At 38.9% G+C, this 21,077-nt stretch overlaps 1 protein-coding gene across 1 annotated transcript in view; it reads left to right on the top strand.

The window, feature by feature from the left end:
* The window catches only part of LOC131935699 (estrogen receptor gamma), a 49,126-nt gene that overhangs the window by 16,786 nt on the left and 11,263 nt on the right, over positions 1-21,077 (top strand). The window contains exons 4-7 of the mRNA XM_059292242.1: positions 17,536-17,735; positions 17,926-18,039; positions 19,473-19,586; positions 20,045-20,166. Coding sequence (XP_059148225.1) covers positions 17,536-17,735; positions 17,926-18,039; positions 19,473-19,586; positions 20,045-20,166 — 550 coding nt within the window. The remainder of the gene's footprint in view (positions 1-17,535; positions 17,736-17,925; positions 18,040-19,472; positions 19,587-20,044; positions 20,167-21,077) is intronic.

The following is a 21,077-nucleotide window of genomic DNA, read 5'->3' as shown; positions in this document are numbered from 1 at the left end:
GGCATATATATAGGCATATATATATATATATATAGGCATATATATAGGCATATATATATATAGGCATATATATAGGCATATATATATAGGCATATATATATAGGCATATAGGCATATATATATATATAGGCATATATAGGCATATATATATATATATATATATATATATATATAGGCATATATAGGCATATATATATAGGCATATAGGCATATATATATAGGCATATATATATATATATATATATATATATAACCTTTTATAGGGCCTAATCAGATGCATAAACAGATAGATATACAAATATACGTGCGGCGTCAATTCGGCCAATGACGAAACGGCCCCGTCAAAACGACCCCGACAAAACGACCCCGTCAAAACGACCCCGTCAAATCGGCCCCGTCAAAAGGGCCAGCGACATATGGACCCCGTCATATAGGCTCCCGACAAATAGGCTCCCGTCATTTAGGCTACCGACAAATAGGCTCCCGTTATATAGGCTCCCGACAAAAGGGCTCCAGTCAATAAGGCTCCTGACAAATAGGCTCCCGTCATTTTGGCTCCCGACATATAGTCTCCCGTCATTTAGTTTTTTCCACAAAACGGCCCCCGTCATTACGACTCCCGACAAATAGGCTCCCGCCATTTAGTTTCTCCACAAAACGGCCCCCGTCATTACAACTCCCGACAAATAGGCTAGCGTCATTTTGGCTCCCGACAAAAAGGCTCCTGTCAATTTGGCTCCAGACAAAAGGACCACTGACACAGTGGCGTAGCTACCGTAAAGCTAGCGTAAGCAAGGCATGGGGGCTCAAGGCACATAGGGGCCCTTTTCCCTCATAAAAAATTAAAACTTTTACAATGGAATTTTAATATTTGTTACATATAAATAATTTTAAAAAAGAAAAAGGTTAAAAGGGGGGGGGGGGTGTTTCGGCAGTGGGATTCAGTGTTTGTGGGTCAAACAGAGCCCAATCGTTATAATAACACTACAGGCTATATCACTTTGTCGTGCAAGACATTGAGAGAATCAGCCTATAAATAAACTTTTTAGCAGTAGTAGGCAAGCATAATAATATAGTATAAATACAAAATCAGGACATATAAAATACAAAATGTTGCCTTCAGAATATTTATATATTAAAAAATATCCATCGTAAGTAGAAGTTGATCTCTTCGTTTAACTCCTCTGTAGCCTAACGCAGAGGCGTAGCGAAGGCGAGGCGGGGGGTGCGGACCGCAACGGGTGACACCATTTAGGGGGGGGGGGTGACACCAAAGGCAAAAAATTGTAAAATTTATTGAATGAAATGCCATTTTCCAGATCCATTAGTTAAAGTTAAATAGTCTTCTAAGTACAAATCGAAAATTATATCAAGAGGGGGGGGGGGGGTTGTGACACCACGACGTAAACGTAAACTATAAAGAAAACAATGCTACATCCAACTGTATTATAAACAGACTGTAGATAAACATCGTTACTATTAAGTCAGCAGTGATTAAAGCTTAAACACGTACGTGTACCAGTATGTGGCATATATATAAATTTTAGGCCTATGTAGGCCGACACACACACACACACACACACACATATATATATATATATATATATATATATATATATATATATATATATATATATATATATATATATATATATATATATATACATGCTTTGTTTCCTGGGAGGGGGTGACAATACGAAGTGCCGCACCTGGTGAGACCCGACCTAGCGACGCCACTGGCCTAACGGCTGACGAAGGGGCCCACTTATAATTTTTGCATATGGGCCCAAAAATCCTAGCTACGCCACTGCACTGACAATACCGTTTCTGTAGAGACTAAGTCTCCCGGCAAAGCGGTCTCATTGAATATGACATCTGCCAGTGGGACCCCTTCATCAATATTCTTTAGAGTTAGCTTATCCAACACTCTTATGTAATACAACGTATGCATCTCTTGTTCGGCAGGCCTTATTTTTATATTAGTTTATCTATTATAAAATATAGTATGTTTTAATTTAAGGGTCATGTATCTATGACATCCATAATTGAGTCGGTTATAGGCTGTTCCAACTCATTGTGTGGGGAGAAGGGTCCACGCTGTACCTTCCTAACTGCAATATGCTTGTACAGGGGCGTAGCGAGGGGGGGGGGGCGGGGGTGCGGACCGCACCGGGTGACACCATTTAGGGGGGTGACACCAAGGCAAAAAATAGCAAAATATATAGAGAAAAAGTTGAGGGGGTGGGGGTGCAAATCGAAAGTTTGGGGGGGGGGGTGCAAATCGAAAACTTGAAAGTTTGTCCCCGGGAAGGGTCGCAACGCCTCTGGGGGGGGGGGTGACACCATTAAGTGCCGCACCGGGTGACACCCGACCTCGCTACGCCACTGCGCTTGTAGGTTATCAAAACAAAATGCTGTTATCATGTTAACATCATGTATATCATACATTTACACTTCTGTGCTCGCTTTTAAGCAACAGATCTTTTCTGTTGTAAATTAAACATTATCAAAACTTTAGAATTGGTGGAATTCAGCTGTTAAGGGATCGATTTGTTTGTGAATTAATGTTGGTTCATGAAAAAATAATTTCATTCGGGCATTAAAAAGAGGTTATGGTGGTATTGGAGGTAGGACACAAAGGTTACTTTTATGCCAATAGTGGTCATATCATTCATTTTTCTGGAGCCAATATGTCGGGAGTCATTTTGTCAAAAGCCAATATGTCGGGAGCCCAATTGCCGGGAGCCCATTTGTCTTGAGCCCTTATGTCGGGAGCCAATATGTCCTGAGCCTATTTGTCAGGGGTTAATATGTCGGGAGTCCATTTGTCGGGAGGAAAGGGGGGGGGGGGTTATGGTCCTTAACGAGCTACTTATAGTGTTTTAAAGAAATATTTTCAGTGTCAGCGTAGCTACTGTCGAATTCACAAATTATGAATTATTGAAAATTAGAAACAACTAAATAGCGGCGTATGATACACCGCGGGTCGGCTCGTATATATATAATATATGTGTACATTACATGATAATTCCAACTGAAATATATATATATATATATATATATATATATATATATATATATATAGGCCTATATATATAACCTTTTATAGTGCCTAATCAGATGCATAGACAGATAGATAGATATACAAATATAAAGATATACATATATATATATATATATATATATATATATATATATATATATATATATATATATATGCGTACATTACATGATAATTCCAACTGAAATCGCGTCAATTGATTGGCTATTTATAATTAAGTTAAAAAGATCTGATTGGTCACCTCCGGGCTTTCTTCACCGGCGACTGGGTCAGAGTGACCTGGGTTGTATCGACACGACCTTCACCTCAAAACTAAGAGGACAGACAGACAGACATACAGACGTGTGTGCTGTCGGTGTAAAGATGGGACTTTTCTTTCATCTACACTCTGTAAGTCTTGGCTACTTTTACATTTGTAATTTATAAGTCAAGTCTTGGCTACTTTTACATTTGTAATTTATAAGTCAAGTCTTGGCTACTTTTACATTTGTAATTTATAAGTCAAGTTTTGGCTAATTTTACATTTGTAATTTATAAGTCAAGTCTTGGCTAATTTTACATTTGTAATTTATAAGTCAAGTCTTGGCTACTTTTACATTTGTAATTTATAAGTCAAGTCTTGGCTACTTTTACATTTGTAATTTATAAGTCAAGTCTTGGCTAATTTTACATTTGTAATTTATAAGTCAAGTCTTGGCTACTTTTACATTTGTAATTTATAAGACAAACAAGTTTGTGAACTAACCATCTAACTTAATGACTGAATTTATGGTAAGCTTACATCTGATTGACATTATATAAGTCATCTCTGTATGCTTACATTTGACTGAGTTTATGTAAGACACATCTGTAAGCTTACATCTGACTGAACATTATGTAACTCACATCTGTAAGCTTACATCTGACTGACATTATGTAAGTCACATCTGTAAGCTTACATCTGACTGAGTTTATGTAAGTCACATCTGTAAGCTTACATCTGACTGAGTTTATGTAAGTCACATCTGTAAGCTTACATCTGACATTATGTAATTCACATCTGTAAGCTTACATCTGACTGAGTTTATGTAAGTCATCTCTGTAAGCTTACATCTGACTGAGTTTATGTAAGTCACATCTGTAAGCTTACATCTGACATTACGTAATTCACATCTGTAAGCTTACATCTGACTGAGTTTATGTAAGTCATCTCTGTAAGCTTACATCTGACTGAGTTTATGTAAGTCACATCTGTAAGCTTACATCTGACTGAGTTTATGTAAGTCACATCTGTAAGCTTACATCTGACATTATGTAATTCACATTTGTAAGCTTACATCTGACTGAACATTATGTAAGTCACATCTGTAAGCTTACATCTGACTGAGTTTATGTAAGACACATCTGTAAGCTTACATCTGACTGATTTTATGTAAGACACATCTGTAAGCTTACATCTGACATTATGTAATTCACATCTGTAAGCTTACATCTGACTGAGTTTATGTAAGTCACATCTGTAAGCTTACATCTAACTGAGTTCTCTGCATGCTTACATTTGATTGAACATTATGTAAGTCACATCTGTAAGCTTACATCTGACATTATGTAATTCACATCTGTAAGCTTACATCTGACTGAGTTTATGTAAGTCACATCTGTAAGCTTACATCTAACATTATGTAAGTCACATCTGTAAGCTTACATCTGACTGAACATTATGTAAGTCACATCTGTAAGCATACGTCTGAGTTTATGTAAGACACATCTGTAAGCTTACATCTGACATTATGTAACTCACATCTGTAAGCTTACATCTGACTGAGTTTATGTAAGTCACATCTGTAAGCTTACATCTGACTGAGTTTATGTAAGACACATCTGTAAGCTTACATCTGACTGAACATTATGTAAGTCACATCTGTAAGCTTACATCTGACTGAGTTTATGTAAGACACATCTGTAAGCTTACATCTGACATTATGTAATTCACATCTGTAAGCTTACATCTGACATTATGTAAGTCATCTCTGTAAGCTTACATCTGACTGAGTTTATGTAAGTCACATCTGTAAGCTTACATCTGACATTATGTAACTCACATCTGTAAGCTTACATCTGACTGAGTTTATATAAGTCACATCTGTAAGCTTACATTTGACTGAGTTTATATAAGTCACATCTGTAAGCTTACATCTGACATTATGTAACTCACATCTGTAAGCTTACATCTGACTGAGTTTATGTAAGTCATCTCTGTAAGCTTACATCTGACTGACATTATATAAGCCACATCTGTAAGCTTACATCTGACTGACATGTAAGATATCTAGTTCACATCTGACAGACATTACATAAGTCACAAATCACTTACATTATGACATAATGTAATTGACAATGTGAATGTCATGTGTCATTATTTACTGACATTATGTAAGTCACGTGTGACTGACATTATGTAAGTCACCTCTGAAAGCTTACATCTGACTGACATTATTTATATCATTTCTGACTGACACTATGTAAGTCACATCTGACTGACAGCAGAACTGTATGACGCCGGGCGATATGTGTCAGCCGCCCGCCGCCGTGTAACATTGATTTTTTCGTCTGGTCTAGGGGTCAGACTGTAGTCTCAAACAGCCCTGAGATATGGGTGCCGAACCAAATGGTAAAAACCTGAGTTTATTTTTAGAAGAAAGGCGACAAGTCGAGCCAAATTTGAGCCAAATTTGAGCCGTTGTTGTAGCCAGCGAGAGGTTTACCCGGCATGCTGGTCGGGTCTGGACGTCCCCGCCTTTGTTTCTAATTTGGGCGCTGATGTCACGGCCCAAAAACTAGTCACTTGCTGTCCATGTCCATACATTTACTTTTTTTTTTTGCCAGCTTCACGCGAGGTTTGCTTGTTGTCAGGGGCAAAAGCGTTTTAGCTTTTTCGTAACAACAGATGCTGGTAGATTTAGTATTGACTGCTAAACTGCTGGTTAAATGATATTTGAGGTTGAAGAGAACTAGCCCATGTAACAAAATGGAGAGTCCGTGCAAGCTAGCAGTCAGTGACATGCGCGATAGACATGTAAGAACTTAGCCCCACTTTAGCCGCTAGATGCACTACTGTGCATGCTGTGTGCCGCTTGCCTCCATGTTCCATTAGCATGCTCAATGCGACCGTCTTGTGTAGTGTGTTCCGTCCGTTTACTATTTAGTTATCAGTGCCCTCCCCCTGCATGACCCAGACACCGACTGGGGACTGGGTCTGTAGGCCACTTCGTCTGGGAGGGGAGGGGGCACATCAAAGCGACACACTTCACGCATGCTTGTGTTATCATTCGAGGATTAGCGCTTTAACAGTATCTCACTCGTTTGCTGGCTGGCCAGTGGTCATGGATGGCTAGACTGTGTTTACACCTTTTCATGTCACATCAAGACTTGAGGTAGGCCGTCTGCTTTATTTACTTCAACCCGACTTAATCACGTTCGGTTTTCTGTCTGACAGTTTGAGTTAGTGAGTTAAAATGGCGGGTATTATTTAATTTCATTTAGAATTTATTTATATCTACAATATCATATTAGATCTAGACTATATTTTTATATTAATATTATATAATATATATTAGGGCATTAGGCCTTATAACATGTATTTTTTTTAGAAACGTTTTAGCTTCTGTTTAAAACAAAATGTAGATCTAGATCTAGATTAGATCTAGATTCTAGGCCTAATAATTTCATAGGTAGAAGTCTAGATTAGTAAACTTTTAGTGTTCTCTATTCAATGACAATTAGATCTAGATCTAGATCTAGATCTACTCAATTAGATCTAGATCTAAGTAGACTAATAATAGAGATCTAGATCTAGATCTAGGCCTAGTCTAGATCAATTATAAAAAGGTTTGGCCTATTTAATTTCTTAACATTGTAGTAGGCCTTTTTACATGAATATACTAAATATAGAATTCTAGATCTAGGCTCTAAGTCTCTAAGTAAGTAGTGATGTATAGGCCTATACTAGTATATTTTATAAGTTGGCATAACTGGCATAGTTTATAAACTCGTAGGGATTGCTGTGATTTTAGAAAAAAATATTCAAGTTACGATAACATTCAGTTGTTAGCAGTGATGTATTTTATATGTGGAACCTAATTTTCTGTCCACACCTATTGTCCTATTGCAATTGTTAAGATGCTGACAGAATCCCTTGTGTAGGGTGTTCTATGTAACAAATATTTTATATAGATGCCAAAGTGCTAATGGAAGCCCTCATGACTGGGTGCTAGCTGGACCCCCACACACTACCCCAGCAGGCTGGACCCCCACACACTACCCCAGCAGGCTGGACCCCCACACACTACCCCAGCAGGCTGGACCCCCACACACTACCCCAGCAGGCTGGACCCCCACACACTACCCCAGCAGGCTGGACCCCCACACACTACCCCAGCAGGCTGGACCCCCACACACTACCCCAGCAGGCTGGACCCCCACACTACCCCAGCAGGCTGGACCCCCACACACTACCCCAGCAGGCTGGACCCCCACACACTACCCCAGCAGGCTGGACCCCCCACACTCTACCCCAGCAGGCTGGACCCCCACACACTACCCCAGCAGGCTGGACCCCCACACTACCCCAGCAGGCTGGACCCCCACACACTACCCCAGCAGGCTGGACCCCCACACACTACCCCAACAGGCTGGACCCCCACACACTACCCCAGCAGGCTGGACCCCCACACACTACCCCAGCAGGCTGGACCCCCACACACTACCCCAGCAGGCTGGACCCCCACACACTACCCCAGCAGGCTGGACCCCCACACACTACCCCAGCAGGCTGGACCCCCACTCACTACCCCAGCAGGCTGGACCCCCACACACTACCCCAGCAGGCTGGACCCCCCACACTACCCCAGCAGGCTGGACCCCCACACACTACCCCAGCAGGCTGGACCCCCACACACTACCCCAGCAGGCTGGACCCCCACACTACCCCAGCAGGCTGGACCCCCACACACTACCCCAGCAGGCTGGACCCCCACACACTACCCCAGCAGGCTGGACCCCCTGTCTCAGAGACTCATTTTTTGTGCAAGAAATTGTATAGATAAAGGGAAACAACCAAATTAATATTTTTTTTGCAAAAGAGTCTAAACTTAGATATCTTACAAAAGGTTTTGGGGGCCATTGAAAGCCACAATTGAAGAAAAAATGATTGCAGACATAATCTCAACAAGTTCCCAAAGTTTCATCATGAACTGTGTAGTACCATAAACAAACCCACAAACAACTTCCCAAAGTTTCATCATGAACCGTGTAGTACCATAAACAAACCCACAAACAAGTTTTCTTCCAGACTATTTTCTCTGGTGGGGGCACCTGAAATTTTCAGGGGCGGACCAAAATTTCCGGGGGGGGGGGGGGTACCCGTGTTAAAAGTATATATCTATATAAATTCCATTTCGTGGGGGGGGGGATGCCTGAAAGAAACTGCCGACATACACATGCGCTTTCTGCTTTCATTTTTCTATAATTATATAGACTACTAGCTGTCCTAGCCAGGCCCTGTCCTTTGTTGAAAAACGTATCGGTTAAGGACTGTGACTTGTGTGTTTATTAATCATCATATACCTGGCGCTGTCTGTGTCTTGGGAATATATTTAACTAGCCATGGGTACCCATCACACATGAATTTAGGCCTATTGGTTTTGAATGTTATACTTTTTTGAGAAAATAATTTATAAAATAGTTATGTGCTTTTACTACACATTGAATGATATTAGTGACAAAGCAAAGAAATAACTAAATAGCTAAAAAATCCTACACATTTAAAATAACATAGGCTATTAGAAAAACCAAATTATATTCATTATTATTCAACACAAAACCATTTTAAATGCACACACTGATTAAGAGATTTAAATGATTCAGTTAAAAACCCAGCTTTTCAATGGTATTTATATTATTTTTAAAGTAATTTTGATTAGTTTTGGCAGAGAAAATTTTATAAATTTCATAGATCTAAATCAAATTTGAATGCAATTGCTCATTTCTTAATATTCTAAAACGGGAAGATGTGTAAAGCGAGAATCTTATGAAGATAACTTGATTAGTATTGTGTATCATTTACAACATTCAATGTTTCATTCTATTTTTATGCCATTCTATTTTGACGCCATTAGTGTTGTGTACTTTCGGTAGTTTAAACATGTGTAAACATGTGACTTGTTGTTTTTTGTGTTACTTGTATCTTCTCTTGTCACAACCGTTAACACTTATCCCATCATTAAAAATTTGTGTCTGCATTCTAATATGCCTTTATTTTTGTTGTTTAAATTAAAATTTAGTTTATACATTTAATACATCCTACATATTATTTTCAACAAAAGTCTATATCATTAAGTTCTCCATATATCAGTAAACATACTGATCACATAGCCTTGGAAAGTATGTTGCGAACAGAGAGGGAGAAGTGTGCACATGGTCTTTAACATATTAGGATTTCCAAGTAATGTCTATATGCAAATTAAACCCAAACAGTAACCACAAACTTAAACCCTCAAACCTCCCCTTGCACATAAACTATCACCTTCATCTCAGCCATAAACAAACACAAATTTGATTTTTTCTTTCTTTTAAATTTTAAAAATCATCTACTATGTAAAGGGAAGTAATTTTCAAAATATTTTTAAAAAGGCCCTAAATTTATAATTTTTGTGAATGATAATAAATTTAGATTGATTTTGTTCTTTGCACTTCCGTTAATTCAAAGATTTAGTTAAGAAATACTTACTGTTCTAGACATGAATTTAGATTGTAGTCCAAAGATTCAAACCATAAGAAAATTGGTCAATGGTGATTGAGTTTTTGACTGTATGCCCACAGTGAGACAGTCTGCAATATTGTAGGGGTGGTCAATGGGGAATTTTAACAATGGAGTCAGTGGTAGGAATCATTTAAAAAGATACTTTAAGAATTTTAACTAGTTCAATGGAGTCAGTGGTAGGAATCATTTAAAAAGATACTTTAAGAATTTTAACTAGTTCAATGGAGTCAGTGGTAGGAATCATTTAAAAAGATACTTTAAGAGTTTTAACTAGTTCAATGGAGTCAGTGGTAGGAATCATTTAAAAAGATACTTTAAGAATTTTAACTAGTTCAATGGAGTCAGTGGTAGGAATCATTTAAAAAGATACTTTAAGAATTTTAACTTGTTCAATGGAGTCAGTGGTAGGAATCATTTAAAAAGATACTTTAAGAATTTTAACTAGTTCAATGGAGTCAGTGGTAGGAATCATTTAAAGCCATTCTGTCATTTTTACTTTCTCGTATACAGAATATAGAGGAAGTATTGTAATCGTGCAAAAAAAAATCACATGAAATTTTGACAGTTTTCGTAGTTTTCCACGTCAGTCCTTCATCATATAGGGAGAATAGGGAACTTCATTTAATCTGGCTAAGATTATAAATCCAGATTTATCATAATTTCAGCATTCTATGAGTAATGGAGTTGGAAAAACTATGTTTTGCAATTCTGTCCGTATGTCTGATTGTGCATGGCTCTGTAAACACGATAACTTGAGTACCATTACAGCTAGGTTGATGAAATTTCATATACAAGTATTATATCAAATTTGTAGTTCTGTATCAGCTTTTCAGCCATTTCTATTAACCATAAGTGGAACTTATTCTACTTTTGATTTTTCAAAAGCCTATTACTGGAGTACTATTTCAGATAGATAAACAAAATTTCACAAGTAACTAAACAATCTAATTCTGTCTTTTTTCAAATTTAGAGTAAATACCGTTGGCCGAAAGTAGTAATTTACACTATTTCCAATTTTCAAAAGAGACGCATGTGAATTTATAAATTACTAATAATATTCCGCACTATTATACTCAGAATGTTTGGCGTTCACTTGGTGTGCAATTCTTTTTTCTAGGAGATTCTATTCTATTATAAAAAGTTAAAGAACTTAAAAATGGATTAAAAATCATGTCCATATCATGAGTTGCCATCCCCTGTAGTGTTATATAAGAATATTCGAGAAAGTTTAGGGGAGATCACTCCCGGTTTATTAAGCACAAGATTAGATTTTATATGAATAAGGATTTAGGTTTGGCATAGGTTTCAGCTATCCTGATCTAGGTTTGGTCACCTCTGATCATATGTATCACCAGAAATTTGGTCACCTCTGATCATATGTATCACCAGAAACTTAGGTCACCTCTGATCATATGTATCACCAGAAACTTAGGTCACCTCTGATCATATGTATCACCAGAAACTTTGGTCACCTCTTATCATATGTATCACCAGAAACTTAGGTCACCTCTGATCATATGTATCACCAGAAACTTAGGTCACCTCTGATCATATGTATCACCAGAAACTTAGGTCACCTCTGATCATATGTATCACCAGAAACTTAGGTCACCTCTGATCATATGTATCACCAGAAACTTAGGTCACCTCTGATCATATGTATCACCAGAAACTTAGGTCACCTCTGATCATATGTATCACCAGAAACTTAGGTCACCTCTGATCATATGTATCACCAGAAACTTTGGTCACCTCTGATCATATGTATCACCAGAAACTTAGGTCACCTCTGATCATATGTATCAACCAAAAATTTGGTCACCTCTGATCATATGTATCACCAGAAACTTTGGTCACCTTTGATCATATGTATCACCAGAAACTTAGGTCACCTCTGATCATATGTATCACCAGAAACTTTGGTCACCTTTGATCATATGTATCACCAGAAACTTAGGTCACCTCTGATCATATGTATCACCAGAAACTTTTGTCACCTCTGATCATATGTATCACCAGAAACTTAGGTCACCTCTGATCATATGTATCACCAGAAACTTAGGTCACCTCTGATCATATGTATCACCAGAAACTTAGGTCACCTCTGATCATATGTATCACCAGAAACTGGTCACGTTAAACCCTAGTTAACTGGCACATGTTTGATATCTTATTTGTATTGTATTACTGTATCACCACCTAATTGTATCACCACCTTATTGCTATTATATTACTGTATCACCATCTATTAAGTACCTATTCTTTTTTACAAGCCATTTTTTTCCCTATGTATTAGTTTAGGGAATAAAGCATCCAGTAAGAATTATTAAAATTCTATTTCTATAAAAATTGTATCTATTCTGGTATATTAAATATATATATATATATAATACTAATAATATTCCGCACTATTATATATATATATATATATATATATATATATATATATATACATACAAACACAGTAAACTCAAATATCAAGCAGCCACTGACCAAACATTAGGATGGCCAAACATTAGGATGGCCAAACATTAGGATAGCCAAACATAAGGATGGCCAAACATTAGGATGGCCAAACATTAGGATGGCCAAACATTAGGATGGCCAAACATTAGGATGGCCAAACATTAGGATGGCCAAACATTAGGATGGCCAAACATTAGGATGGCCAAACATTAGGATGGACAAACATTAGGATAGCCAAACATTAGGATGGCCAAACATTAGGATGGCCAAACATTAGGATGGCCAAACATTAGGATGGCCAAACATTAGGATAGCCAAACATTAGGATGGCCAAACATTAGGATGGCCAAACATTAGGATGGCCAAACATTAGGATGGCCAAACATTAGGATGGCCAAACATTAGGATGGCCAAACATTAGGATAGCCAAACATTAGGATAGCCAAACATTAGGATGGCCAAACATTAGGATGGCCAAACATTAGGATGGCCAAACTATTTTAAATAAATGATGATTGTAAGTTGTGACAATTATTTCTGTGATGGGGGTTAGTTTTAGGGTTAGTTTTGTGATGAGGGTTAGTTTAGGGTTATTTCTGTGATGAGGGTTAGTTTAGGGTTATTTCTGTGATGAGGGTTAGTTTAGGGTTATTTCTGTGATGAGGGTTAGTTTAGGGTTATTTCTGTGATGAGGGTTAGTGTTAGTTCTGAGAAAAAGAATTGAAATGGTTGATGTAGACAAATTTCAACTTAAAAAAAACCTAGCAGCTGATGACTGGTACAAGACTGATGGCTTCTGACCTAGATTTCTCTGATGTAATGGCGGTGTGTAGGGCCAGCTTTACTGGCCTAGTTTTCCAACTGCTGTCTGGATGCATGGCGTGGTGCATGCGCTGCACAACACAACCTGCCTGAGTGTGGGGGAGGGGGGGAGACATGCAGGTCTGTCTGGCTTGTTTCATTCTTCCCAGTGCTGGCTGTGTTGTGTGTGTTGTGTGTGGCCCCTCACCATGGGATCAACACATTACATTACTCACTCATTTTCTTGATGGATTTCCACTTTTCATTAGCTGAAAATTTGCTGTAAGAATCTCCAACATTTCATTCTCTTATTTATTGTAAGGATGACACATGTTACTGTTATTGTACGGATCACTAACTTGATCGCGTCCTCTCTACTTAGTGTGGAGCCTACATAGTGCCTCAACCATATTCTTTTTTTTTTTGTGGAATTTTTTTCCCAAGACATCCATAGTCAAAATTATTATAAGCACTAGACTTATAATTATAAAGACAATGCTTGTTAAAATTATTATAAGCACCAGACTTATAATTATAAGGACAATGCTTGTTAAAATTATTATAAGCACCAGACTTATAATTATAAGGACAATGCTTGTTAAAATTATTATAAGCACCAGACTAATAATTATAAGGACAATGCTTGTTAAAATTATTATAAGCACCAGACTTATAATTATAATGACAATGCTTGTTAAAATTATTATAAGCACCAGACTTATAATTATAATGACAATGCTTGTTAAAATTATACTAAGGATGACATTTGCTAAAGTTATTGTGAGGATCCAATTGATTCAAATCAATAACTCAAGTCCCACTAGTACCCATACAAGTTATATGACAGACTAGTCAAAGTCACAAATCATATGATGAACAGACTAGTCAAAGTCACAAGTCATATGATAAACAGACTAGTCAAAGTCACAAGTCATATGATGAACAGACTAGTCAAAGTCACAAGTCATATGATAAACAGACTAGTCAAAGTCACAAGTCATATGATAAACAGACTAGTCAAAGTCACAAGTCATATGATAAGCAGACTAGTCAAAGTCACAAGTCATATGATAAACAGGCTAGTCAAAGTCACAAGTCATATGATGAACAGACAAGTCAAAGTCACAAGTCATATGATGAACAGACTAGTCAAAGTCACAAGTCATAAACAGACTAGTCAAAGTTACAAGTCATGTGATGAACAGACTAGTCAAAGTCACAAGTCATATGATAAACAGGCTAGTCAAAGTCACAAGTCATATGATGAACAGACAAGTCAAAGTCACAAGTCATATGATGAACAGACTAGTCAAAGTCACAAGTCATAAACAGACTAGTCAAAGTTACAAGTCATGTGATGAACAGACTAGTCAAAGTCACAAGTCATATGATAAACAGGCTAGTCAAAGTCACAAGTCATATGATGAACAGACAAGTCAAAGTCACAAGTCATATGATGAACAGACTAGTCAAAGTCACAAGTCATAAACAGACTAGTCAAAGTTACAAGTCATATGATAAACAGACTAGTCAAAGTCACAAATCATATGATGAACAGACTAGTCAAAGTCACAAGTCATATGATAAACAGACTAGTCAAAGTCACAAGTCATATGATAAACAGACTAGTCAAAGTCACAAGTCATATGATAAGCAGACTAGTCAAAGTCACAAGTCATATGATGAACAGACTAGTCAAAGTCACAAGTCATATGATAAACAGACTAGTCAAAGTCACAAGTCATATGATAAACAGACTAGTCAAAGTCACAAGTCATATGATAAACAGACTAGTCAAAGTCACAATGTTCATAAATCAGTTGAAATTGTTAATATTGGTTCTGATTAAAATCGTTAATAGACTAACTCCAACTAAAATTGATTAAAATCATTAATTCTGTTTTCTTACACTAACCCCAACTAAAAATTTGGCTACAGGACATTACCTTTACCCCCTGTAACAATTACCCCCTGTTAATTTCTTCTTCCCCCCCCCCCCCCCCCCCCCCCCTCCATCCACCATGATAGAATCCTGATTCTAACTCCTACTCTATACCAATATATTACCTTAATCCTAACCTTAAGACAAAGACGAAAAATGTAAGAATTCACCTCTCCCTAAAATAAACCCAAAACATAACACATTGATTTAAGCCTAACCCTGATCCTAACCCTCGACTTAGACCTAGCCCAATCTCAAACCCTAGCTCTAACCCTAGACTTAGACCTAGCCCAATCTCAAACCCTAGCTCTAACCCTCGACTTAGACCTAGCCCAATCTCAAACCCTAGCTCTAACCCTAGACTTAGACCTAGCCCAATCTCAAACCCTAGCTCTAACCCTAGACTTAGACCTAGCCCAATCTCAAACCCTAGCTCTAACCCTAGACTTAGACCTAGCCCAATCTCAAACCCTAGCTCTAACCCTAGACTTAGACCTAGCCCAATCTCAAACCCTAGCTCTAACCCTCGACTTAGACCTAGCCCAATCTCAAACCCTAGCTTTAACCCTCACTGAACCTTAAGCTATGACTGGGGGTTAATGTCCTACTGGGCTGGGGGTAATGACGGGGGGGGGGGGGGTGTAATGCCCTGTTCCCCTGAAATATAATGTGTTATAAAATTATCTTATTAATGCCATTTGCACTATTAAAATAAAAAAAACCATAGATCTAATTGGTTTCAAATCTCAAACCTACTTCTAAAACCTACTTCTAAAACCTACTTCTAAAACCTACTTCTAAAACCTACTTCTAAAACCTACTTCTAAAACCTACTTCTAAAACCTACTTCTAAAACCTACTTCTAAAACCTGCTACTAAAACCTACTACTAAAACCTAAAATTGCAGTTTAGGGAATAAAACAAATATCTGTTCAAAATTCGTAATTTGTGGGCCAATAAATAGAAGCAAACTATGGTGCATTTGTTTGTTTTAAAGAGTGTGATAGAATATAGATAAAATGTGGTATTAAGGTGCATTTGTTTGTTTTAAAGGTATTAAGGTGCATTTGTTTGCTTTAAAGGTATTAAGGTGCATTTGTTTGTTTTAAAGAGTGTGATAGAATATAGATAAAATGTGGTATTAAGGTGCATTTGTTTGTTTTAAAGGTATTAAGGTGCATTTGTTTGCTTTAAAGGTATTAAGGTGCATTTGTTTGTTTTAAAGAGTGTGATAGAATATGGATAAAATGTGGTATTAAGGTGCATTTGTTTGTTTTAAAGGTATTAAGGTGCATTTGTTTGCTTTAAAGGTATTAAGGTGCATTTGTTTGTTTTAAAGAGTGTGATAGAATGTGTCTTTCACTAAATTAAACCAGGCTGGTCCTACGATATAGTGCCATTCCAAGCTTTGGGCCATGAGCACTATGGCACCCACATTACCTTCAAGGAGCACCCTATAATATTGTCAAGGTGGCACACAACATTGGTTGACTAAAGCGAGCCAGGGACATATTGTCCCTGCACTAGTGGGGGGGGGGGTCACGAGAGCACCCTGCTATGTCCACTTGGGTGGTCACCAAAGTCTACCTCACTATTATGGTTAGTGATTAAAATGCACTCAAGGCTTTCATGCAGTAGTGTAGGTAAACCCATGCCCCGATAAATAGGATGCAAGCACAGGCATTGTTTACATTTAAATAACTCAGTTTTAGAAAACAAGATCACGAGTCTAAGACCATAGGAGTAGTAATGCAATGATGAAACCTTAAAATTTTACTTTCTTCTATCGCTGCATGCTAGTTTCTATTGAAAACCTGTTACGTAATGATAAAGTGATAGTACAACATAAAAAAATAGGACCTAATATGATAAATTGTAGAAAATCAATTCTGTTTTCACGTTCTGCAATGACATTTGCTATTCTGTCCTCTTTCTGTAAATATTGTTGGGGCGGGTTTTTTTTTTTTTTCGTTTTTTTATGGCTCAGCAAGCAATATTGTCTCCATCTCTACTTCCACTCTTCTTTGTTCTTGTTTTAGTTTTTTAAGCAAACAAAATGACTGCAGGGTATTCTTTTCCGACGATTACCTGCCACCTCCTGTGCCACCCTTCAACCATGATTTGGGTCCTTGGAATCCCATTGAAATAATTGTAATAGAAATATGGTGACAGAATGTGAGAGAATATAAACATTTTGCTTATTTCCTCTAACTGTTGGCGTATCGAAGCATTTACCTCTGAGAGGAATAACAACTGGAGCCACAAACATCAATGTCTGTCTTCAGTCTGCTGTAAATGTCTGACCGTTAAATGACAGCACAACTAACTAACATGCATATACCAGTGATTTAATAAAATGACCCCTTCCCCCCTCCACTACCACCATTGAATGCCTTGATGACATGCCCCCACACCCACCCTCCCCACCAGCACACAACTGATGGCCTATGACCTTCCTTCCTTCAGTGAAGCACCTGACTGCAAGTCTCCTAAGGTTGAGAGGTGCGGGGAGGGCCGGATGGTTTCTCCCAGTTCATGTATGCAAGTCCTGCCCTTAGGATGTTCTGGGGAAGTTCTACAGGCAGCCACCTCAACCACCCCTGAGAGCTTCCTCATGGATGGGCCCAGCCCACCCCTGCACATGAAGCAGGAGATGGGGGCTGCTGGTAAGTGGGCTTGACATCACATAGTAGATGGCCTTCTGGGAGAGATCACATTTAGGTGGGCTTGGGGGGGGGGGGGGTCAGATTATACTTGGGCTTAAGGGGGGAGAATAAAATGGGCTTATAGGGTATGAAGTAGGTGGGCTTATGGGAGTGTAAAGTAGGTGGGCTGCTGATAACGATGTGCTCCCAGTTTCAGGAAGTCAGGCCAAGCTATGCCAGGTGTGTAATGACAACGCTTCAGGCTTCCACTATGGCGTCTGGTCCTGTGAGGGCTGCAAGGCTTTCTTCAAGAGAAGTATACAAGGTATGTCCTCATCACATACAAGGTATGTCCTCATCACATACAAGGTATGTCCTCATCACATACAAGGTATGTCCTCATCACATACAAGGTATGTCCTCAACACATACAAGGTATGTCCTCATCACATACAAGGTATGTCCTCATCACATACAAGGTATGTCCTCATCACATACAAGGTATGTCCTCAACACATACAAGGTATGTCCTCATCACATACAAGGTATGTCCTCATCACATACAAGGTATGTCCTCAACACATACAAGGTATGTCCTCATCACATACAAGGTATGTCCTCATCACATACAAGGTATGTCCTCATCACATACAAGGTATGTCCTCAACACATACAAGGTATGTCCTCATCACATACAAGGTATGTCCTCATCACATACAAGGTATGTCCTCATCACATACAAGGTATGTCCTCATCACATACAAGCTCCATCTCTCTATAGCAATATGGGCAACACATACAAGCTCCATCTCTCTATAGTAATATGGGCAACACATACAAGCTCCATCTCTCTATAGTAATATGGGCAACACATACAACAAGCTCCATCTCTCTATAGTAATATGGGCAACACATACAAGCTCCATCTCTCTATAGCAATATGGGCAACACATACAACAAGCTCCATCTCTCTATAGTAATATGGGCAACACATACAACAAGCTCCATCTCTCTATAGTAATATGGGCAACACATACAAGCTCCATCTCTCTATAGTAATATGGGCAACACATACAACAAGCTCCATCTCTCTATAGTAATATGGGCAACACATACAAGCTCCATCTCTCTTTAGCATTATGGGCAACACATACAACAAGCTCCATCTCTCTATAGCACCAAATGTCATAGTGTTGAACAGATGGCACTAAATGTCATAGTGTTGAACAGATGGCACCAAATGTCATAGTGTTGAGCAGATGGCACCAAATGTCAGTGTTGAACAGATGGCACCAAATGTCATAGTGTTGACATATGGCACCAAATGTCATAGTGTTGAACAGATGGCACCAAATGTCATAGTGTTGAACAGATGGCACCAAATGTCATAGTGTTGAACAGATGGCACCAAATGTCATAGTGTTGACATATGGCACCAAATGTCATAGTATTGAGCAGATGGCACCAAATGTCATAGTGTTGAGCAGATGGCACCAAATGTCATACACATGACCAAATGTCATTCTGGAACAGAAATAGTCTGCTCTTTCCCTCCCCCCCCCCCCCCCCCCCCCCCCCCCCCCACAGACCAACTTTTTATTGTATACATTTATAATTATTTATCATAGACAATATATCTCTGGGTGTTGTGTCTAAGTAGTATGTTTTGTTTGCCCGCCTAGGTCCAGTGTACTACATCTGCCCACAATATATCTCTGGGTGTTGTGTCTAAGTAGTATGTTTTGTTTGCCCGCCTAGGTCCAGTGGACTACATCTGCCCAGCTACAAACACCTGTACTATAGATAAACACAGACGGAAAAGCTGTCAAGCATGTCGGCTTCGAAGATGTTATGAAGTTGGGATGAACAAAGGTTAGACCTTTCAACTTGGTAAGGGGTGGAAGCAGGCGTTGTAACTGAAATAGCAATATAAACATAAAGTGATATTTCAACGCCAAGGGTAGACAAAGGTACAGAATATAGTCCAAGTAAAGACAGAACAGACAGACCCGACGGGTTCCGAACCTACCATTCCACACGGCACCACATCGCCTCGCCTTCCATGCCTCAAGTCAGACGTGTAACCACTTCTGCCAATCAGCTCTACAAAAATAGAGCTTTCTTGGCAGACCACTATCATAGCATGTGACACGGAAGACGCGGGCTGGCGTGAACTCTGAACCCTAAAGGGTCTGACCGCTAGCCTCATAAACACAACAAGGACTGTTATTGGACCAGACTTTGACCTTTCAACTTGACACAAACCTTTAAACTGGACACAAACTTTTGACTTGGTCATTTGACATTGTTTTTAACCTTTAAACTTCCAGGAAGTCAAAGAAAGGAAAGGAAGAGCAGTGCTAATGGTGCAGGTCTCAAAGGCAAGAGGTGCAGGGCTGACTCTTCTGACTCATCCATCAACTCCACAAACAGCGCTGCCTGCTCCTCTAAAGTAAGCTCACCTACACCCTCTAAAGTAAGCTCACCTACACCCTCTATAGTAAGCTCACCTACACCCCTTAAAGTAAGCTCACCTACACCTTCTTTAGTAAGCTCACCTACACCCCTTAAAGTAAGCTCACCTACACCTTCTTTAGTAAGCTCACCTACACCCCTTAAAGTAAGCTCACCTACACCCCTTAAAGTAAGCTCACCTACACCCCTTAAAGTAAGCTCACCTACACCCCTTAAAGTAAGCTCACCTATACCCCTTAAAGTAAGCTCACCTACACCCCTTAAAGTAAGCTCACCTACACCCCTTAAAGTAAGCTCACCTACACCCTCTAAAGTAAGCTCACCTACACCCTCTAAAGTAAGCTCAACTACACCCTCTAAAGTAAGCTCACCTACACCCTCTAAAGTAAGCTCACCTACACCCTCTAAAGTAAGCTCACCTACACCCCTTAAAGTAAGCTCACCTACACCCTCTAAAGTAAGCTCACCTACACCCTCTAAAGTAAGCTCACCTACACCCCTTAAAGTAAGCTCACCTACACCCTCTATAGTAAGCTCACCATCTTCTAAAGTAAGCTCACCTACACCCTCTAAAGTAAGCTCACCTACACCCCTTAAAGTAAGCTCACCTACACCCCTTAAAGTAAGCTCACCTACACCCCTTAAAGTAAGCTCACCTACACCCCTTAAAGTAAGCTCACCTACACCCCTTAAAGTAAGCTCACCTACACCCCTTATATTAAGCTCACCATCTTCTAAAGTAAGCTCACCTACACCCCTTAAAGTAAGCTCAACTACACCCCTTAAAGTAAGCTCACCTACACCCCTTAAAGTAAGCTCACCATCTTCTAAAGTAAGCTCACCTACACCCTCTATAGTAAGCTCACCTACACCCCTTAAAGTAAGCTC

The sequence above is a fragment of the Physella acuta genome, unplaced genomic scaffold (assembly GCF_028476545.2).
Source record: "Physella acuta isolate Inbredline_101_S28 unplaced genomic scaffold, ASM2847654v3 ptg000155l, whole genome shotgun sequence".
Taxonomy (NCBI): Eukaryota; Metazoa; Mollusca; class Gastropoda; family Physidae; genus Physella; species Physella acuta.
The sequence above is the reverse complement of the archived record's forward strand: the minus strand, read 5'-3'. Positions and strand labels throughout refer to the sequence as shown.